This window comes from Ptychodera flava, chromosome 10 (assembly GCF_041260155.1).
Source record: "Ptychodera flava strain L36383 chromosome 10, AS_Pfla_20210202, whole genome shotgun sequence".
Taxonomy (NCBI): Eukaryota; Metazoa; Hemichordata; class Enteropneusta; family Ptychoderidae; genus Ptychodera; species Ptychodera flava.
In genome coordinates this window covers 39,190,448-39,214,304 of record NC_091937.1, presented here as the reverse complement: position 1 = coordinate 39,214,304, position 23,857 = coordinate 39,190,448, and the positions used below count along the sequence as shown (strand labels likewise).

General features: G+C 37.6%; 1 protein-coding gene and 2 long non-coding RNA genes across 4 annotated transcripts in view; all 3 read right to left on the bottom strand.

Annotated features, from left to right (window-relative positions):
* Positions 1–23,525, bottom strand: part of LOC139142742 (death-associated protein kinase 1-like) — a 31,543-nt gene extending 8,018 nt beyond the window's left edge. Inside the window, exons 1-9 of one of the 2 annotated variants that reach the window (XM_070712852.1) lie at positions 23,312–23,525; positions 18,925–19,026; positions 12,998–13,099; positions 12,306–12,407; positions 3,607–3,672; positions 2,605–2,703; positions 1,937–2,038; positions 1,167–1,265; positions 285–359 (exon numbers count right to left, since the gene is read on the bottom strand). In XM_070712852.1, coding sequence (XP_070568953.1) covers positions 285–359; positions 1,167–1,265; positions 1,937–2,038; positions 2,605–2,703; positions 3,607–3,672; positions 12,306–12,407; positions 12,998–13,099; positions 18,925–19,026; positions 23,312–23,422 — 858 coding nt within the window. In that variant the 5' untranslated portion in view covers positions 23,423–23,525. The remainder of the gene's footprint in view (positions 1–284; positions 360–1,166; positions 1,266–1,936; positions 2,039–2,604; positions 2,704–3,606; positions 3,673–12,305; positions 12,408–12,997; positions 13,100–18,924; positions 19,027–23,311) is intronic. The other variant, XM_070712853.1, reaches the window with a different exon arrangement.
* LOC139142741 (uncharacterized) lies at positions 8,246–9,096 on the bottom strand. The gene is made up of 2 exons (XR_011554467.1): positions 8,821–9,096; positions 8,246–8,421 (listed from the first exon to the last, which is right to left on the bottom strand). It is a non-coding gene; the product is annotated as an uncharacterized lncRNA (long non-coding RNA).
* Positions 19,944–21,310, bottom strand: LOC139142743 (uncharacterized). The gene is made up of 2 exons (XR_011554469.1): positions 20,528–21,310; positions 19,944–20,132 (listed from the first exon to the last, which is right to left on the bottom strand). It is a non-coding gene; the product is annotated as an uncharacterized lncRNA (long non-coding RNA).
* Positions 23,526–23,857: the final 332 nt, after the last annotated feature.

Sequence of the window (23,857 nt, the reverse complement as noted above, 5' to 3'; positions counted from 1 at the left end):
CATGGTATATAGCCATATCATCACAGCACTGACCACAGACCTGTACATCAGCCCCTGTCACAGCAATGGGACATCTTTGCTGACACAGACCTGTACCACAGGGTTGTGTCAGGGTCTGTACAGGGCCTGTCACAGGGGCAAATGTTGTTTTACTGTGTGGTGGTAATCTCTTGCTTCACTGAGAACGAGACAGGATTGGAACTCTAGAGGAAACTGAGATATGGGAACTCTGGAGGAAGAGTGATCAACTCTCTTTGGCTGACACCAGAGGGCAGGCTACTCACTTGTCCTTCCAGGATTATTTCTACGATTTCTTCGTGTCCTTTGTTTTGTGCAAGGTCAATTGGTCGCATGTTAAGCTACAAAACACGGAAAGGGCATCAAGTCATTACAAATTAAACAGATGAGCTACAGGTTGAGAGGCTCAATAGCTTGAAGAATAACAATAAGTTTTGGCAAGGTACAGAAATGTGGCACAAACAACATTTCCTGTGTTCTTACAATCAGGACCTGAAGAAAACTTTAACAGCACTTCTCAGCATGAAATGATGATTTCAAAGATGACTGAGCATGGAGATTTGGTCAAAATTTAGACAGGTACAGAAAGAGGATAGCTTCTTGCCTTGGCTTTGGAACATTTATTGAAATTTTTAACACCATTACACAAAGGGAACCTTAATAGATTCCAGGGAGGTCTATGGAATTTACCAACTGAACCATTCTTCACAAGATGTTCAATTTTTGAAAGGCCTGTTTACTAGTTTTTCTCGATCAATGATTTTAAATACCAGAACCTTGTAATTTTACACAGTGACGAAAACAGATGAACATGCTTTTTCGACAGGGAAATGTCAATCCAGCGCCCTTCTGATTGAACTGTAATACAATTAAACATTCTCATGGAGGAAATGGACCTCTGTATAATTATATATTATGAAATGAAGCTTGGACATACTCAGACAAGTATTGATTTCCACTGTAAGGATGTGGCCCAGTCTTTTTACTGTATGTCTTAAAAGTTGAACCAGGGCAAAGTCATGACTCCTATCACAAATTTTTTCACATTCATTGTTAAATTGTGTTGCTGCGTGTCTGATCACATTGTTTTGATAACATTTACTTATGAAATGAGAATACACTCTTCGTACTACATCATGCCAGCTTACCTTATTCTTGCATTGTGTATTGCACCCATAATCCAACAGTACTTGGACGGCATTTTGATGTCCACCAGATGCAGCAAAGTGCAGTGGGGTTTGGAGTCTCTGTGCCATCAGAAATGAGATAGTAATGGTATTATTGAGCAGTTCTAAGAGCCTTTCTCAGCAATGACAACGCAATGACAACACAATGACAACACAATGACAACGCAATGACAACGCAATGACAACACAATGACAACACAATGACAACACAATGACAACGCAATGACAACACAATGACAATGCAATGACAACACAATGACAACGCAATGCAATGTGGAGAGAAGTAGTAACTGAGCACCTCTTATTTTGTTGAGCTATAGAAAATATCAATGAAAGCAAAGATTGACAAAAAATTAAATAAAAACTAAAAAGGGAAGAAGCTGAGTAAATGAATATTTAAGTACAAGGAAAGATTGGATTTCAAATTTGTGATAACATTGAGAAATTTATCGATGGCACTTTATTGATAGGCCCAACATGAATATGTGCAAGTGAGATAAAAGGCAGAAAGACACATACAGACAGACAAGATAGACTGACACGAAGACAGAGATAGAAAGAGCTAGACAGACAGACACAGAAAGACATACACAGACAGACAGAGTCAGAACATTGAAGACCTACATTAAACCTTAATTTTGTACATGTGTGTCCAGAAGTTGAAAATTAACATAGTCATGGCAAAACCACTGTGCTACACGTGAAAATTGAGTGACTGTTTTAGAGTGTACCTGGGATGGTCTGTTGATATCAGCTCCAGCCTTTATCAGCAACTCCATGACTTCACTGTGTCCCTGCATTGCTGCTAAATGTAATGCAGTTCTACCACTTCCCTGTTGGTAGTCAGATACAATGTTATCAAAAACAGCCTCTACATTCACTTCAATCTTTTCCAACTTTCAGATAATACCCTTTCTGTACATGAATGCACCAGCACAGCTCTAAACTGTTCACCCCAATTCCCTGTACACAGGTCCACACACACCATTGATAACAATTGGTTTGGGAAAGACCGTGGTAGTGAAAGGTTAAAATATCTCATAGAACACACTCCAAATTACTTTTTAACCTAATACACTGTTCTGAAAGCTTTACATAGGACTTGCATTATTTCTTTTGAATGACAAACAAAGTTAACAGGCTGTTTAAATATCACCTGATCTTCAATTTCATGCTAATAAAGAAGTGAAAGATGATCAAGGCTGAAATTGTTTTAGTGTAATTAATTAACGTTACTTTCAAGACTGGTCACTGTAAAAATAATTTTACTTAATCTTTTGTAAATTTCAGTAGAAGTCCAACAATTTTCCTTGAATGATGTAACCAACTTTTGTACATGGTTTGTACAATGGATTGGGTAAGGTTTTCACAATGTTTTATCACTGACCTATCACCTTACCTGTACTATATCAACCTTGGCTCCACCCGTTAGAAGGGCTTGTACCGTGGACTTGTGACCTAGCTGTGATGCCATATGCAATGCAGTGCTTCCAATACTCTACGAACAGAAAAATAACAGTAAACTATAGATTTGAAAATGTGATCCCCTATCAACCCCAGCACACTCTTTGTGTAATGAAATGATTCTAACTATTTTGTAACCTAGCTGTGATGCCATTTGTGATGCAGTGCTTCAACAAAGAACGGTGCAACAAGATTTGAAATTTGATCCTCCATCCACACTAGCACACTCTTCATGAAATGAAATGGTTCTCACTATTTACTTCTTTACTTATTGGAAATTAAACAGTTTACTGAGAGAAAGAGATTCTTAAATTAAATATTCTGATGGCTATAAAAACTTTATCAGATTTTTGTAAATGTACAATCTTACGTTATGTTGCATGACTAAAAATCCAACTTTCCTAAGCAATATGAATGTAAAGATGAATGTATTTTTTGTGGCCTTTGACTGGCAAGATAACATGTTGCTTTGAGGCAAAAATACACCCCTGTTCATTTTCAGACACTCAAATTTTTACAGTACTTTTCTGGTCTGTTTTGTGTTGATTAATTTTTGAAACCCGCGGAGTAAGTAAAGAGTAAATAATCTTGTTTTTGCCGAAATCAGAACTTCCATTTCTCGCATTGTCAACACTGGGATCTTGCCCAATGTTGGTAAAGTTTAGGTACCTTGAGTTACTCTAACAGCAAAATTTGTACAGTGAATTTGATTGTAACTCCTGATTGTGAAGGATAATGATTTGCTGTTTTACAAATGTTTGAGCAAAATTTGTGATACTGTCTGTTTCAATGTGCCCACTACCTTAAAAAGAATTCAACTATAAGTGACAGCTACCCCAAAACAGATGAAATTTATTACAGTGAGCCGGTACTCATTCAAATGGTATAGCGCCCTCACATTACCGTACACACCAACAGAGGTACAGAATGAACTTACAAGGGTGGGAGCTGGTAGTGAAATGCCTTTAGCTGTGGCCACCTCTGATGCCATTTCAGCACAACTCTACAAGAATATACAATTTACAATATATGATGACTTACAAAAAATTAACATGAAATTCATGAAAAAAGTAGATGCACATACATTAAACACACACATACACACTGAAAGTTTAAAGTTTAGCCCCAGTATTTGTAACTTTCAACCTTTTTTTATGTTCGAAATTACATATTATTCTCTTACATCCATCGTGAAATGTTGTTCAGTAAAGAAATAAGCCAAATTTGTGCTCCTGTAGTGACATACAAACGCTAAATATTGCCCAATCGAGTTGGATTGCCGCGCGGGTTTGTTGACAACTTGTAGGCTGTGCACGTGATCGAGAACGCCGATACTGATGACATCATCGAGCCTGCAACATTCCTGGGGCCTTGCCATGCCACGCCACACTGCCTGGGTAATCGCCAATGGTCGCCGGCTGAATGACCTGCGAATGGTTTTATTTTGTTCTTCTCCGTTCAAATACGTACTGCTACTGTATTTCAGAGGATACAGAACTTTGGCAGAGGAGGCTGACATTCTATTCTGGTACTGTGTGCGTTATATACGGATTATTCAAACTGCAGTCGGCAGTGCACCGATGCGCACCCTGCAGTTGGTCACTCAGAACTCCGGGTACCCATGTGTAAAATCAAGACGACACTATATACACTTGGCTCACTTCTGTAGGCAAATACCTATAAAAATTGAGTAACTTGAAGTAATAAATTTCAGCTGATTGTCGCTTTAGCGGCAAGGTGATTGCGAAATCGAAGCAACATAGTTTGGCAATGTATGGTAAGCAGTCGAATGCAGTGAACGCGATGGCCTTTGGCAGCAAGTAAGGGAACCGTCAGTATTTACAACCTGGGGGTCATTCAAAAATTGAAAGTTATAAGGGGGTGCTCAAAATGTTTTTTCTTTGTCTTACTCTGTCCTCAATGAAATAATGATTAGTTGATTATATATATTTTAATCTGATACATATTAAATAAAAAGAAAATAAATACTCTAACAGTACAAATAAATATCAACTAGATGAAGGAAGGCAAAAAACTACAAGTAGGTGGTACTACTAGCAATACTTATTATGAAAGAGAAGATAGTGACGATGAGAATGATATCGTTGTTCATGTACGCAATGGCACCAGCGACAGTAAAGATGAGGATCAACACTGGTGATGATGATGTCACACAGTAGTTTTCTGCAGTCGTTACCAGGGTTGGAAGGAGAGGCTGGGTCATGGAGAAATGTTCTCGACAGATATCACTATAAGTGCACAGGATCTAGGACAAAACTGAACTGTTGTGAATTCATCCTTTATATTATCATAGAAATGTATATTTTATTTGACTTGAGTTCAACAACCATTTGGACATTTAACCATACCATAATGACATGCTACCCATCCAAATTTAACAATACTATATGGTCGGAGACTGCTTATTAGGTGAGCTTTTATATCTACATATTGTTACATGGGCTCAGGTAAGCCAAACTTTCTGTTAGAGAGGGGGTTACTCAAAGTCATCATGGTTTCGGAGTTTCTAATGTTATTCCTCCGACCCCCAGATCGTAAATAATGACGGCTCCCTAAACAGCTGTGAACGCCTGAGTCAGAACGATCGGGACCAGTATACACACTGCTGTATCTCAGCGAAAATTTAGAAAAAAACAATGGAGCTACTGCTAAGAAATTTACAGACTCTTGGCTCTTGATGCATCAGTTACTGAGCTTTTATACTGGTAATAAGGCATTCTGAATACAGCGGTACATTTCCTCCCAAACGAGAAAGGATATCACGCGGGCATTCTGCAATGGACGCTGTCAATTTTACCTTGCTGCAGGCCCCACACCAATCTCGGCCCGGCCGCCCGCTGCACTTGTACAGTCTACCACCTCCATGTAGTACAGCCTTACAGGACTAGTAGCCGGCCAAACACACAAAGAACAACGTCGCAGTGTAAAATCCGTAGGTCAGAACCGTTGATCATAAATTTTCAGAACCAGTGATGTTTAAAAGTTTTGTATTGATCACTTCATTTAGGTTTATGTGAATGACTTTCTCATCGAGCTGCCCTGCTTTAAGGATGACGGTCAGAACATGGTCGACTATGGTTTGACCATTGTAAACCATGGTCATTGACCATGTTCGACCATGTTTTGACTATCAAGTTGACCATGATCGACCATGAAATGAACACGTTTGTTAAATTGACACCATTGTCAGAACATGTCAGTGGTGGTCAGCATTATGATAGTCACATCACAGTCAGAATATGGTCAAAAGAAATCGTTGTCGTATCATGGTCAAAACATTGCCAATTAAAGTTCACAACGAACATGGACAGACCATGGTCATTGTGAATAAAGCTGCATTGCAACAGTAATCAGAACATGTCCAGAACATGGTCAATGATTGACAAAACATGGTCAATGATGGTCAGAACATGGTCACCAGAGGAGCCAATGATGGTGGTCAGAACAGGGTCAATGATGGCCAGAGCAATGGGTAATGATGGTCAGAACATGGTCAATGATGGCCAGAACATAGGTAATGATTGTCAGAACATGGTCAATGATGGTCAGAACATGGTCACTGATGGTCAGAACATGGTCACCAGAGGAGCCAATGATGGTGGTCAGAACAGGGTCAATGATGGCCAGAGCAATTGGTAATGATGGTCAGAACATGGTCAATGGTGGCCAGAACATAGGTAACGATTGTCAGAACATGGTCAATGATGGTCAGAACATGGTCACTGATGGTCAGGACACTGGTCAAATTGGTGGTAAGAACATTGTCTATGATGGTCAGAACATGGTCACCGACCAGTGGTCTTGTTTGGATATTGTTGATTGCCAAAACCTGGTCAGTGATTGTCAGAACAGGGTGATGGTCAAAACATGGTCATTGAAGGCGTCTGCATAAATGTCAACATTATACAGCTACAGAAACTGAATATAAATAATTCATTTCAGTCAATTTAATTATGTGTAACATTGCATTGACTGCAATTATAGTCAACATTGATAAAACACATATCAAAGATCATATAATGACCCCAACAATTATACAGGGATAAAGTGATAATTAAGGCAGCCTGTGAGTTCCCTCATGCAAAGACCTATTTTCGGACTTAGATTTTGGCAATAAAATGTGAATTTCACCTAAGTGTCACCTGAAAGCTGCTTTTTTGGTACACTGATCACTTGACTTCAAAAAATGGTATAGAAAAACAAAGACACTTTGACGTCTACACAATTCCGATTATCTGTGGTGAGTGACGGTTCAAACTTTAGTGTTTAAACTGACAAAGTCTGTAGGTGTATACTTTCACATATAACTAAGACAAACACACTTTTTAAAATTTGTCCCTCAACTCTTTTTTGACAAAACATACTCAACAAACCTGACACGCTTTGACAGCAATGACTACTGACAGGAATAAATATAATAAATGCTAACATGTACATATTGACTTAAAGCCACAGTAGCTGTAACTTTTGATATTTTCACTATTTTTTGTTTCACATTATGACCTTTTAATTAAAATAAAAATAATTCTGAATCATAGTCACCTATTTACTGACCAATACAGTACATGTGTGTCGATTACAACAGCTTGCAAGTGTACAGACTTTTAATAGGAAATCTTGTTCTATTTTTGTAAATTTGTTTTTAACAACTTTTTTGGAGGTTCATTAACCCTTTCACCACCATGGTTTGTCCTAAATCCATTGTTTTCTATGGTAAAGTTGGACCTGTATACAGGGAACTGGGGGTGAAAGGGTTAAAAGGTAAGTCATGTGACTACTGTGCAAATAATTAATGTGTACTGTAGTTGACCATGTTCTCTTTCATCAGGACTTTTATACAATATATATGCTTTGTGAAATTTACTAATTCTTTCAATCAAATATAATAAGGTACAAAGAGTGTCTTTTGTAGATTGGATCATTCAGAACCTTCTCAAAATATATTTTCTGCACCAACAGATATTCAATGATGTTGACAAAATGCAATAAATCTTCGTTTTAATCAAGAGGACGTGAAAAAGACCAAAATTTATAAACAGAGAATTTTGTGAATACATTTGATACATATTTAAAAAGTTGATTTTGAGAAAAGATTGCATAACAGCCAAAAGACACATGCCTGAAAAAAGCCTAAAAGAGATGTTTATACCTTATCTAATTTCTGTCATGTAGACTACTCGACCAACTCTTAATATTAGGGTTGAGAAATCGAAAACTTTGTATTGGCAGAATACTCAGAGAGCTGAAGCATCATGAAACAATGTACCAAAGAACATTATTATTATATGTAGATTAGTGATGCTTACACCAAAGATACAGCACGCTGTAGTGACAGCAAAATTTGTGCATTTGTACCACACTTTCAACATTTTGAAAGTTCAGATATGTACACTGAGTTGTGAAATCATCTGTGTAAACATGGCTAAAAACATAATTACAGATGGACACCTGAAAAATATTGAGGCAGACTGTAAATCAGCACAGATGTATAAATTCTGAAATACTAGCTTCATAAGAAACAGTAGTAAAAAATAAAACAGAAACAAAACGTTAAGTTCAATTTAGGGTACGATTTATTTTATATGCCAATGTTTTTTTCATGCCACATAAATATGTCTTCATTAAACTTTGACTTGAGAAGGTTCATGTGAAATTAACATTACTGTCAAAGGCAGCGATTTAGCTTCTTTTCTCTGAATTTCTCATCCCTTCACAGTACCAGCAACGAATTCTGAAAAATACGAATGGTTCAGGAAATAGTGTGAGTCTTTACTGTTTGACTGCAATTTGATGAATGAAATCAATAAACATTATTAGTTGAAAATGAGACAATAGTTACTTGAAAAACTAACTCACAGACACCAACTGCATAAACATTTATAATCATATATTAATAATATTTAAAACGGACAAACGATCTGTAAAACTCTCGCAATTATTTTCCATACACTATTTTCCAGCATTGTTGTGAATTGAAAGTGAATTCCGTACGAATCATTACTCAACGAAACTTAGTACATGTAATTTAATGGCAATGTGCAGTTGTACGTTTGTACACAGTCCCTCTGGATAGAGGAACTGTGGTTTACTGTGGTTTGTATAACGAAAGTCTATGGTTATATCAACTTACCTGCATTTGTGAACGGCTCGCAGACGCTACAGACAGTTCCTGGCTGCAGGTCACTCCGTGCTGCACGTAAGCATACCGGTACAAGTTACTGGGAAAATATAGTCGGCATCTTTACCTGCTTTTCGCGTTCACAAATTTTGAACTCCGTCTGTCCCTGGTACTCTATATACATTTCTGCGAAACTATGATGTATTTCAGCTAGTGATTCCATACAAAGATCGCCAAAATTTCTGCCAGAGAAGTCCTGATCACGAATACCAAGTCAACAGTACAGAAATCTTAATTCGCGCCGTTCAAGCCTCATGACCTTCCCGGAAGTGAGATCAATAAATCATTACGCGATTGATAACGTAGTTCCGTTTTTAAACGTTGGAGTGTGACTCTCTATCGGCCCTAATCCCGTACAATTCAAACCTAAAATAGCAATTTATTTATTATATTACATTATGAAAATGGTTATACTAATGATTCGAAATGGTCAAAAGAGTGTACAGTTCTTTCAGCATGAAGATTCAATATCAATGCGCGACCTTAACTTGGTAAACCGTGACCTCTGACTAAACATGTCAGCTGCTACCAGCCGGATTCGGCTCACGCTTTGACATTGCGTGTTGGATTTTTATTCGGCTGATCAGCTCAGGATGGAGTGCAATATATATAGCTCTGGCGCATAAAACATGGACAAAAATTGTAACCTCAATCCACGTCTTCTGAAGGCGAGATATTGTTGGTGGCATCGATGATCAAGTGACACAGACTGTCTGTATGTACCGTATGCATTAGCTTCAGGGACTGTGCTTATACTAAACATTGAAAGCATTGACATTTGTGTACGTTTCAACAGTAAAAGGTCCTGTTCTATTGAAATTTTTACGGTACAAATTTGCAGTAACATTATATAAGTCTACGACCCGTCATTGTTGCTCGTTTTGAAAGAGGTGAACGGACGTACATTGCGTCCGTAACAGCACTAATTCTCCCTTTTATATACACAGAAAAAATGTTCCTGTTTTGACAATTTGTTTTGTTTTCGTAAAAATTCAGCTGTATGATCCAACCACGATTTACAAAACAAGATCATCGACGATATTAAGAGTTTGACTGATTATTACAGAGACTCAAATCTTGTGTACGTAAGCTCAAAACTCAACTCTCAGGTTAGGGACTTGCCTCATGTCTTGTCTGTGGGCATCAGTAACTTAAAGGTGAGGTGATCGCCAAACTACGGTATATAGGCCTATACTTGAAAAACTGATGCTTTTAAAAGCAGCTGAATTGTGCACAACCACAAGTGAAAATCTGCCTGTTCTTGTAAGTTTAAAACTTTGGATTGTCAGTCGTGGGAAAATAAATGAAAAATTCCATTGTTCATTTGGAAAATTTACTAACTTTTTGTAATCTTGTGAGTGAAGTCATGTGTTTGTCTGTAATCCTGCTGTGATGAATGAGAAATCTATCGACTTTGGCAAAATCATTTTTCTGAATACATAATGATAGTGGTGCTGACAGGTCTCCCTCCCTGCATTGGCATCCGTGCAGCTGTTGTGACAGTTCCTACAGTCTGTAGAACCACATAAAATGACATGTGCATCAGATCAGTTGCACACATCATGACGGTTTAGGGAAAGATTGTGACCATCAAACATGGTCAAATAATTTACAACGAGGTGATGATGATATGACTGTGTTTCATAGTCACAATCTTTTCCTTGACCATCTAATGACCATGTTTTGACTGTGACCATATGACCAGTCAGTCATCATCAAATCATTGTCAATGTGATGACCATAATATGACCATGTTTCATTGTCGTTATTTTTTTCTTGACCATGTGAAGACCATGTTGTGACAATGAGTAAACGTCAGTTGATGATTGTCAAAACATTGTCAGTTTGGATGACGGTCAGCAGTCATTGTCACTGATGGTCAAAACATCATCGACCATGGTTGACAATGTAATGGCACGTTATGATGGTCACCAGGAAAGCAGGGTGCGTCTATAATTGTCCCGGGCATTGTCCATGCAAATTTGGGGCCTGCCTTAGCTCCCTCCGATCGTCTGTAGACTACAGCCAAACTCACAGTCCTGAGCAAATTGTACAGTTGTGAAAGTCAGATATATGTATCATGAACTTTATACAAAAATATATAAACAACAGAATCAAACCATGAGGTTAGTTTGCTGTCGGGCCGGGTGCGCAGGGGACGACTTTGCAGTGAGGCCGGGATCTCTCTTGTGTTCGAACTTCTAAGCTTACAATGCCTGGACTCCATCGCATCGCAGCTAGCCGATAATTGTACTACTGTAGTCCTTGTGAGGATTAGATACCCGTTACGTTCGATATTATTTTGAAATACTTTTAAATTTAATAAGTAAGACTTTTGTACTGCATTCAAGATATAATTTTTTCTTTCTGAGCGTTTTCAATTACGCCGTACGGCAACGATATGCGAAGTTGATAGGCTGTGTTGCCTGCAGCGTAGCCGGCCTGGCCGTACACAAAACTTCGTTTGAGTAGACGGAGCAGAATCAGTCCCGTCATTTATTTTAAACGAAATTTTCATTATACTCCATAATGGAAGAAACGACTAGTTCAATGATTACAATGGTGAAGTGTTGAATTTTTATTCATATATGTTTTTCTCTCTCAATTCATTCAGCAAACTTGATCTCCGTACCATCGGTCACAACGTGCAGTGCCTTGCATGAAGCTTACAATCGACTGCCTCCGTCTTTAGTTTAGCTGTTCAAGACGTTTGTTTGCACGGCTCATTATAGTCGGAACAATCTTTAAACACTTACATATTTATATCTTTCCGGCATTTCACCCAACTTTCGCGCGTTTTTAGCTGAGTCTCCAGTTTCGATGGACCAGACCTTTTCGAAGAGCGTATGGTTTCTACGGACGCCACTGTAAAACTTGCGTAGATGTGGTTGAGCATGCGCGGTGGTGTGATTACGTTTCGTTTCGTGTGTCAACAAAGCTGACTTCTGGTCCGGACAAGAAGTCATTTTTCACTCCTTTTACTGTTAATCGTGAGGCGGGCTGGGCATGCAAACCATGCGATTCAGTATTAATTATGGTCTACTTTCACATACAAAGGATGTCATTTTAATCAAAAATATGAAAAAAAATGTTAAAAGTTACAAATACTGGGGCTTTAAGAAAATTTTCGGAAGGGAAAAAACCTTAATTTTGTGCCATAAATTATACAACATATACCTTTGTTATCAAAAGTCATATGGCTGATTAAGTCATCAAAATTATTTCGATTTTTTTTAGTGATGCATCATGCAGTTAAATAGTGGAACTAGCAATGAACATAAAAAGATTTTGAGACATGCCCTGTGTTTATTCCTTGTGCCCTTGATAACTTAATGAATATTCATGAATATGAAATGAGTCACACTAAATACTGGAATTTCCCCTCCCAGCATCATGTGCACTGTTTCATATCACATGACAGTCACATGACCACTGACCTTGTCTGGGACATTGACATCACTGCCAGCTTGAAGGAGCCTCTCTACGATGCTATACTGTCCACTGACAGCAGCCCAGTGAAGGGCAGTCCTGCCAAATAACTGATATATGAGAGTAAAATTAACAAAGAAAACAAAATTTAATGATTTTACATACAGTCTGTGCGCAATTTGTATAAATCTTTTCTTTGAAACAAGACAGGACCGCTCCCTTGTACAGGGAAGTGCACTTCAAATCTTATATTTGTCTTTGATCCCTTTTATGGTAAACCTCTTCTCCTTACAGCACAAGGCCATGAATACAATAATAGATTCATTTGTTTGTACAACATTGCTCATAAGCATTTATCCTTGTCAACACCCATAGACTTAGACAGGATGACCCAGCATGACCTAATCTATATGAAAGTACTTTCATTTTTCTTTCAAAGTTGTTGCTTCTCATTTATGTCCCGTTCTAGGTTTACAGACTTATCATTTCATTCAGTGAAACAGATACCTGAAAATCAAAGTAAAATATTGATGTTGTGCCAAGCAGTTCTGAACAAATTGATGAAGAAAGATTATCAATCGAAATATATTTGTGTTGCATCAAGAAGGTGAAACTGACAAACCCTTATTGCATATATCATTTATATATATGCCAAAGGATTGCACAGTTATATACATCTGATGAAGGGTGCATAACTCACCTTTGTTCTGAGGTTGATGTCACATTTTGCATTGATCAAAGCATCTACCACGAAAAAATGGCCGTATTGTGATGCTAGATGAAGGGCTGTCCGACCACTAGACTGGAATAAATCAATCAATCAATCAATAATTAAATAATGCTTAAAAGTTTATCAAAAAATAGTAACACTGTTTTCATAAATATAATATTGAGTCACTTGGCTTTCCTCTGTGGAACAAAACACAGTGTCACCTTTTGAAATCTGTCCACTAAACATGATGTTTTAGGACTGTGAGGGACAGCATACCCATGTATTTGTAAATCTTTGTTTAAAGTTTGTTAGATGAGGGAGTTTTTTCTCCTCTGCAAAGAAATGTTTGTTCACAGAACAAACAACATAAGTACTTTCAAGAATTTCACGCATAGCTCCTGGTTAAAACTCCTGGTTAAAATTTTACCAGTTGGCATTGAAATAAAATGTTAACAGATAGCAGAGGCACTAAATTAGAATGCAAAGAATTCCACGGAAAATTATGACATATTATTTAAGAGTGACTTGGAGATTCCTTTTTATACTAGCTATTAACTAGTCACGTGCTGCAATTATAAATAGCAAATGGGTCACTTCCTGAGCTGTGGTACATGTAGGTATGCTTTCTGCTGTGGTTATTTTTATTCAAGGTCAAGTGGAAACTGGGGACATACAACACAATGCGGAAAAGTATTGACTTAACACTGAAAACTGACAGATCAAACAATTGAAAAAAAGAAGTTGTGAGAATTTTGTATTTATATAAAACATAAGTTACATCGTAATAAAAGGATCATGCCAACTCTGTAAAATAGACTTTGAATTGAAATGACCAGTAACTGTAATGTTGATGATTTTTTCACTATTATTGTTTTTAATGTCAAGAACAATTTCTTGTTCTACTCCCCAAAGCATGTTGAGATACACAGTATTCAGCTTGTAAACCAAGCCTGTACATGTGTAGACTGCATTGTTATTGTTGACAAGTGAATTCTGGTCCGGACTAGAATTCACTTGTCAACAGTAACAGTGCATAACTACAATGTATATAAAGAATTATAGGCTGTGTTAACAAGCTAAATGCTTCAGTGAGTAGAACAAGAATATGAAATTAAAAACAAAACAAAAACAGTGTAAAAAGTATACAAAGTTACCACCTGGACATTCCACCTCTCATGTTGAATAAAATTTGAAGGGAATTAAGCCGGCTTGTTTGTTGTTCATTGCTACATTACACCATTTTACAGTTTTGCCCTTGAAAGTTAACACTTGTAAATAAAAACTTCAGCAAAATCAGTTTGGCAAATTACGCTAATTTTTGTTAAAGGCTTGATAATGATAAACAAAACTTTCAAAACTACTTCATAAAAATAACTAAGTTGGGTTTAATAGTTTATTTCAAAATGTGGTAAAAGTTGCTCAAAGTATTGCTTGTCAGAAGCATCCCATAGAATAAACAAATTGTCCAATATGCTGGATAGATTCTCACTTTCACTTTTGATGAAATCAGACTGGGGTATGGTCACTTACAACAGCAAGGGGTTATATATTTTGTAAAACATTAATGAAAATATTCTTATCTCTGGAAATCATTGCATACAAATGTCATGATAGGCAATAGGGAAGTGATTATTTCTATTTGATTGAAAACAAAATAGGTAGAGTATCATATATAAGGCAAAAGCTGTAACTTACAATAATAAAATAACTTGTTTTCAATTTATTAATTCTGACACATACATTAGTTCCTCTAGAATACAAGGTGCTACCCTTTCCAACAAACCATATTATGTGCAATTTTGCAATTAATTTGTTGACAAATAAAGTCCAATCTAGACTTAAACCAAGTTGCTAACAATTACACTGGGTAGTACACACATTGCAAATTGTAACGACATGTTGACTTCAGGGGCAGAACAAGAAAGTTGCTACTATTTCACAAACAGTAAAGAAATACTGGGAAGTCCCAATGCAGTTAAAGCTACTTCAGCTTAAATTGTCCATGAAGTTGAACAGATCCTGTAACCTGATCCGAATCCTTCAACTCAGATCAGGAAAGCAAGACTCTTGAAATCTGTTCCGGAAGATTGCCAGCATCATGTGTATGAAAAGTACATGCTGTGATTTCCTGAAATTAATGTGCTGTGCTTTCAATTCTCTCAGATTTTGAGAAATGACTATCAGTATGTCTTGAAAGTTTCACTTTTACACTGCTGATAAACTGATAAAAATTATCAAAAACAATTGTGGATCAATATGTTACACAGCATAGTTGTCATGAAGTTGCCATGGCAGCACTGTGATTCTTGCCTTCAACTACTACAGTTACATGTTTACATTTTTTTAAAATATTCAGAATAGAATTACAACATTAATTTTTTTTATTTTATGACTGTCACATGACTGTATACACATTTTTCTTTTCCTGAATCTGTGAGCAATACAGATGGGCGGCGGCCCATTACTTGAGTAATAAAACATTACAACAACAATGCTGTTAGAATAGTGAAACTGAAGCAGTCATCTCATATATGAAGAATGCTGAAAGACTCAAAGAGAATTCCTTTGTTGCCAAGACATTTACATGGCACTCATTTGTCATTATGCATCTCATGGCTGTGAGTGAGATAGAGATCATGCACAATTTTCGTAAAAATTCTAAAGTAAAAAAGTGAAACTGTTTACCAAAATGCCATGCAAACACAGCAAAACTGAAAGAAATATCTACAAAAAAGTTAGAGATATTTCCCAAAGTTGATTTTTACAAAATTTTGGAAAAGTAATCAAAGTATACATTTATAAATGGACCTTCAGTAAAGCAAAGTAAGAAGATTGGAAATGTACTGTTTTAATTGATGTACATAAAAACAAAGGTTAACTAAGAATATAAACACAGTACAATGTATTACTAAAACAAGTGGAGCAAATGAAGTAGCAAAAGGTCTATTAAAAATCCTTTTTTTTCTCTCACTTCTATTTTGCATTAAACAAGAGTTGCCACTGCATTGGTCAGAAAGAGTTATGATAACGAAAGCCCGTCATTTGTCACAATATTTTCATGATATCATTTCCAAATTGTAAGTAACGTTGTCATCCTTACACGTAATGTGGGACTTGGTTCAAGTCTGTGATTATGTGAAATAAAGTCATTTCAGTAGGTTATAATGCAATTGTCACTTTTTGTGTGAAAACACTTTATGATCAAACTACACTGTCTTGGCACTGATATTTCAGTGCATTTGAGCACGTGTGGAGTGAATGAGATCGGCATGAAGTTTCTCCCTGATACATGAGATCACTCCACTACGTCATGGTCAGATAGAAAAGTTGTGAATTCTCTAATACATGGCATTCACTAAATCATTTTTTATTCACAGACTGACTAAGTCTGACATACTAGTAATCTGTGTCTGTAACTCTATATAACAATTGAGAAAGTATTACAGTACATGTACATGTATGTGACTAAAATTGTGCAGCAAAGAATTTTATCTTACAAGTCATCGTTGATGACACAGTCCCCACTTGTTAATGGGTACTTTGATTACAGGTCCTCAGAGAGGATAGAGTCCTCTTCATTAGGTCTGTGATAAAAATACTTTTGAATGAATTCGCTTGATACATGTCTGAGTTGTAGTTCAGGACATGAAAAAATCATAATAAAATGGCCACACGGTGGCCATATTGGATCGTATCACAAAACAAATAAATGTGCATATGTATGACATAGGTTAATGTCCTTGTAGCAAATTTGATTAAAATTCGTTGAGATATGCCTGAGTTATGGCTTTGTACATGAAAAATCATAACAAAATGGCCGCACAGCAGCCATATTGGATCGTATCACAAAACAAATTAACGTGCATATGTATGACATTGGTCAATCTCCTTGTACCAACTTTGAATAAATTCGCTTGATACATGTCTGAGTTATGGTTCTGGACATGAAAAAACGTAATAAAATGGTCACACGGCGGCCATATTGGATCATATCACAAAACAAATCAATGTGCATGTGTATGACATAGGTCAATGTCCTTGTACCAACTTTGAATAAAATCTGTTGAAACATGCCTGAGTTATGGCTCTGTATATGAAAAACCGTAACAAAATGGCCGCATGGCAGCCATATTGGATCGTATCACAAAAAAAATTGATGTGCATATCTATGACATTGGTCAATGTCCTTGTACCAACTTTGAATAAAATCAGTTGAAACATGCCTAAGTTATGGCTCTGTACATGAAAAAAATGATAATAAAATGGCCGCCTGGCAGCCATATTGGATGGTATCAAAAAACAAATCAACGTGCATCTGTATGACATATGAATTAATCCTTGTACCAAGTTTGAATGAAATCGCTCCAGGCGTCTCTGAGATATCTGCGTGAACGGACGGACGCACGCACGCACGGACGCACGCACGCACGGACGCACGCACGCACGCACGCCGGACATGACCAAACCTATAAGTCCCCCCGGACGGTGTCCGTGGGGACTAAAAATTACATACACTGCATGATTGCCTTTAATCATATTTAACATGGTCAGAATCAGACACTGAAAATATAAACAATAACTTAAAATAAATCATTAGATAATGGTCAATCATACCCATGGTCATGCGGTCGCCCATACACACTTGAAAAATGAAAATTTTGGGTTGCCATGTCTAACCGTTGTCAGTGTCCCGACCAGCCCATGGTCATAAAAGATTGCAATGTGCCTACTGTACTCAGTGAACTAACACAAGCCAATGACCCCTCTGTATTCACTGACCAAAAATGTGTGCTACTGCATGTACATTGTACTGGGTGTAAAGGCACAGTGGTTTTGTTAAAATTTGTCCATTGTATTCCTGTGACTACTTGGTTAGCATGAAGTGTATATCAATATGCAGCTTATGGTAGCACCAGTTTGAGTAAAACTGGATGATATTTTGTGAAAGTAAAATGTAGACACAGGAGACGACTGAAGATTAGCGGAAACAGTGGTTGTGAATTAAAAGAGATTTTCCAATAGGGGGCTCTAACCCTTAAACCTGACCCTAACACTGGGTTACTAACAATTCAAACAAAATTTCATTGTGTCTACTAGTCTTCAGTCTTGTCCAATACCAGGTACAGTACTACACAGTACTACACAGTAGTGTTTGGACATTAAATACACAAAAATCTACTGACTCTACATTATGTAATAGTCAGCTGGTCAAAGACTCAAAAACCCAATCAAACTATGATTTTGTTTGGATCTCAGACTACAATTATTGTTCTGCAAAGTTCATCTGGTCAAGCGTGGATTAAACTAATGAAGCATAAAATGTCCAACAGTGCATATTTACAAAACATTGAACATTGTAAGGCCACTGAAAATACTGTAAACATGGTTTTTACAGACTACAGCTGCTGTAACAGTCTAAGCCAAGTTGGTAAAAACACATATTGTTTTGGCTCAGTACCGTTTTTCACTGACATGGCTTGATCATGGGGAAGTGATATTATCTTATTCTGCCCAAGTTCATATTTCACCATCAGGTCAAGTTGGTTAAAACTAGTGAAGCATAACATGCCCCATATGGTGCATAACAACCTGAACATTTGAAGGCCCCTGAAATACTCTATAAACACATTTATGGACTAAAGCTGCTATAACAGACCATGCCAAGCTGGTGAAAAAATGTGTGGTTTTAGCTGATCAATACCACTTTTTACTGACTTGGCCAGTGTTACTTTCTGCAGAAAAAGGGTCAAAATATGCAATGGTTTATCAATAAGCAGCTTGTGTTTTCCACAGTTAACTTTTTTCATAGGTTAGAAAACAATCTGTATGGTTTTTTCATACATGTAGGTTAGAAAGCGAAGTATATGGTATTAGAGATCATCAGACAAAAAGGAAAGCATACATCATCTACTCACTTTGGACTGTGTATTGATGGGGCAGTCTTTGAGAGCAACCAGAAACTCTACAACATCTGTACTTCCACACTTTGATGCCAGTTGAATGGCATTGTATTCACCCTGTTGATATGGATAGAGTGACCAAAGTTAAACAACATTTATACTTTCAGTTCATAGTATTCCACCACAATGAATGAGAAAGCTTTTCACAAGTACTTGAAAGTTCAAGAACCAAATCAACTCTATTAAATTATCCCTCAATAAATCAAGTCATGGTTTGTTTTGGTGTAAATCTTTTTTGCTGACTCTCAGAATGCTTATTAAAGCTCAATTAGCAAATAACTTTTAGTGTAGTTTCCACTGTTGTAGCTCAGTTTGTTCTTCTTCCAAAGTCATGTCAAAGGGAGATGTTTAAACTGATCATGTTGACGCATCCTCTGCGTGTGTAATACTGTCTGATGTTATTGTTGACAACTGAATTTTAGTCCCAGATTAGAGTATATTTACAATATCACACATTGATGTATTGATGTTCATGATGTATTTCAACATACCCCTTACCGAAATTTTAGGCCTCCCGCAAACTGTTACTGCAAATTTGCCGCAAGCTTTGCAGTAATTTGCAGCAAACTATTTGCCGCAAATATGCGGGTGGTTCATTTTTCAGATGCAAATTAGGTTTCTTGTGAACTTGCTGCAAATATGCAGCAAACTCCCTGCCGCAACGTTGCTGCAAACTCTTTGCAGCAAATTTGCGGCACAATCCTTGCAGCAAACTTGCGGCAAATTAATTTGAATGTTACTGAAAATTTGCCGCAAACTCCATACAGCAAATTATTTTATTTGCGCTGACCATTGTTTCTCGTGAAACTGGTATTTCAGAGTTTAGTTGGATAAAACACATCTTGTGCTGTCCACAGTCGGCCAATATATAAATATTATTTATCCAACTTAACTCTGAAATACCAGTTTCACGAGAAACAATGGTCAGCGCAAATAAAGTAATTATAAAACAAAAGATGACAGAGAAAAAAAGGTTAAATTCAATTGTGGTACAATTTATTTTATATGCCATGTTCATTTCATGCCACATAAGTGTCATGATCATGTCAAGATTTTCTTTTGACTTGAGAAGTTTCATGTAACATTTACATTACTGTCAAAGGCTGCGATTTGGCTTTCTGTTCTCTGAATTTCTTGTCCCTATAGTGTACCAGCAATGGATTCTGAAAAATATAAATCGTTCAGGGAAGAGTGTAAGTCTTTACCGTTTGACCAAACATTGTAAATTTCATGAAAGAAATCGATAATTATTTGAAAATGAGACAAAATCAAGTTGAAAAATTGAAGCAGAAAATGCATAAATATTCATTATAAAAATTAAATTAATACTGATTAAAATGTCCGACAACGGACAACTCGCCGTATGTTTTTTACATACACGACGGCGACAATCTGCAAAAATCTCAGCACTTACTGTAAGTAACTGTTGTGAAACGAAAGTGCATTCAGTATGAATCAGTACTCAACGAAAATTTATCTTTAGGTAAAGATTGCAATACAACGATTACAGAACATAATTATAGCGATCGATGTACAGACGAACGGTACATTGACTTACATTTCTGAACGGCTCGCAGACGCTGGACGATTCCCGGTCCGGTTGCAGGTCTCACCGTGCTGTGTGTAAATACCGTACTCAGAAAATATAGTCGGCATCTTTACTGCCGCTCGCGTTCACAAATTTAGAACTCCGCCTGTCCCTGGTACTGTATACACGTTTTTGCAACTATGTGATATCATTTGGCTGGCGATTCCATAGAAAGATCACGAAATTGTCCACTAGAAAACTCCCTGCTCACAAGTACGCAGCCGACACTGGCCGATGGTACTAAAATCTAACTTCGCGCCGATCAAGCCTCATGACGATAACGGAAGTGCGATCTATAAATCATTACGCGATTGATAATGTAGTCCCGTTTTTAAATGCTGGAATTGACTCTACATCTGCACCAATCCGTTATATTTCATACTTAATATAGCATTTAATTTATTAGTTTAATGAAAATGGTTATTTTTATCATAGAAAGACTAAAAAGAGAGTAAAAATTCTTTCAGCACGAAGAATCAATATCAATGCGCGAACTGACCTTGATGAACCGTGACCGGAGAGTGTAAACATGTCGGCTGCTCGCAGCTGATACACAGTACGTGTTGGACGTTGGTGAAGCGGCGCTTTGAATTTTCGTACAGCGACTCGGGATGGAGTGTAATCCTAAATCTCAAATTTGTGCTCGGCAATACAACTCTAACGCTGAAAACATGGACAAAAGCCTTTTACCTCGACCCATGTTATCAGAAGGCGAGATTTTGTCAGCGGCATCGATGGGACAGACTGTAAGCTGCAGTACTGTATACATGTACTATATTGATGGGATGAATAGCTTGGAGCACAGCCACTACTCTGCTTGGAGGTAGTAGCGGAAACATTACTGTACAGATTTGCAGTAACAAAAGTCTACGACGTGTCCTTACAGACCATCATCAAACGCACATTTCGTTCGAAACTGTTTGCATTTTGGTATCATTCGCAGAAAATACAGGGTGTAACTTGCAAGACAGACAAGTCCCTGTTTCAAAAATTTGTTTCCCTGAAAATTCAGTTTTCGATCCAACCATAATTTACCCAACCAGATTGTCAAAGGGCACTTTTATTACATCATGTCACTACAGTATATACTATAGATGCACTCTATATCCATGCAATGCTTTCACCAGCATAACTGAAGCTGTTCATTATCTAGCATTACCAGTTATTATAATTTAAAAGTGGATTGTCTGTTATGAAATAAAGGAACATAAAATATAAATAAAAGATCATTTTATGTTGCTTACACATGACTGGTCACGAAGAGCAACAGTACCCAGTGTGTAGTGTGTACTCCCTGGTAATGAAATAGTGGGAAATATGTCAATCATGTGTTGCTGCATATTTGCAGCAATAATCTGGTTTGCCGCAAATTTGCAGCAACTTAGTCGTTTACCGCAAATTTGCTGCAAACTGACTTAAGGGTTTGCAGGAGGGTCACATCTACCTGCAAACTTCTGCAACTCCTTCCTGCAAGCTATATGCTTGCTGCATATTTGCAGCAAACTTACGGCAAATTTGCAGTAGAAATAATTTTCGGTAAGGGACTTTACAAAAAAACTATATAAACATTTATATATCCTAGTTCCACAGAATAGAACAAACAAAAATATACGTGTACTATCAACAGCAACAGCTTGTAATTGTCACTTTAATCCAAAATAATTTCACATTTGTTTTGTCACCACTCTACAATCATTTATCAAGATTCGCATGGTACACTTACAAAACTGTACACAACTCTCTGAACTAACTCGTCTTCATTGAATTGAATAATTTCTGACGTTCACATGAACTACTCCTATAAACTTGAACATTATAATGTCTGAAAATATAAATACTGTAATAAACGTGATTTTTTTAAGCTGCTTCTACAAACCAGGCCAGGTGGGAAATACCAATGATTTTGGCTCAATACCACTTTTTACTGATTTGGCAGATGGGGAAGTGATACAGTCCTGCCAGTACAAGGGTATTCTGTTCTTGTATCTCTCCTACCTTCACAAAAATACGCTGGTTCACATATATGATTTCTTTTCAGTAGAATATTTATCAAAAGTTTGACAAGCTCATGAATGCCAACTAGCCTCATCTCTTTTCTGGCCCGTATATGCCAATGGACTTCCCATCTTCTTGGAACACAACTACAACTATTGTATTGTATTGTCACTGTTATTATCCTGCTTCTCATTGAAAGTGATAGACCACGGTCACTCCACGTGGAGTGACCGTGCACAGACAGTCTGTAGTCGTGACATTGGCAAAGATTTACAAGTAAGGAATGCATGTGTGGGTGTCAGAAAAGGTCACCGGATATACGGTACGACATCGCCCCTTGCAGACATACCGGTAGTCTCTCTTCGTCATGTCATGGATGGGTCTTGTGCATGCACTGTGTGAGCAGTCGATAACGTTCACAGTCCCTCTATCAACCAATTGGTAAGGCCATATCAAGGCAAATACACAAGCGCTAAAGCAGCTCAATGTAAGCAAACCGTCACTGATGCAACCAGTAACATCGACGGGTCGGGTTTGCTTGCATTGAGTCGAATGTTTGTGGTTACAGCATGGACGTACAAAAATTTGTACAGTACATAGCTCAATGTTATGGTCTGGGTATTTGGGTCGAACAGCAAAACCAGGTTTTGCCGTCCACCCCAAATACTGTACCCAGGCAAAACCCCAAGCTACTGAGTACTGCAGCTACATGCAGCAACCGTACTACAGAACAAAAAGCCCAGCACAACAAAACCTTACCTTTTTATCCGTGGCAGTTAGGCTAGCTCCCTGAGCGATCAGCTGTTGAACCGCTGTCAGGTTATTGCCCTCTACAGCAGCGAGTAACTGACAATCCAAATATTTCTGCATGATGTCCACAGCACAGCTATGATTTGCAAATATTCTGAGTTTTTAGCGCTCAGATGAAACACCGCTATACTTAGCCCATTCTGCTCCGAACAGCTCCTTCCAGAAAATACTACACTACAATACAATGACAAGTCAATAGTGTTGTTGATTATGACAGTTCTACTCAGTACTTGTCGCGTACGTACGCGTGTGCAAGTTACAAGCCGTCAAAAATAACAACGCAGACTCTCTGTTTACGTTTCATCTGAAATACATTGTGCACGCATCGATCTCCGTCTAATCTGTGTCGATTGTCCGTCACAAGCACCTGTCAAACTGTATTCACTCGACACGGTCACGGCCAAACTCGTAGAATGATCACATGATGGTCGATGGCATCGCGTTTACGAGCGTAACCACAGGGAACAGATGAAAGGACCCTGGGGTGGGGAGGAG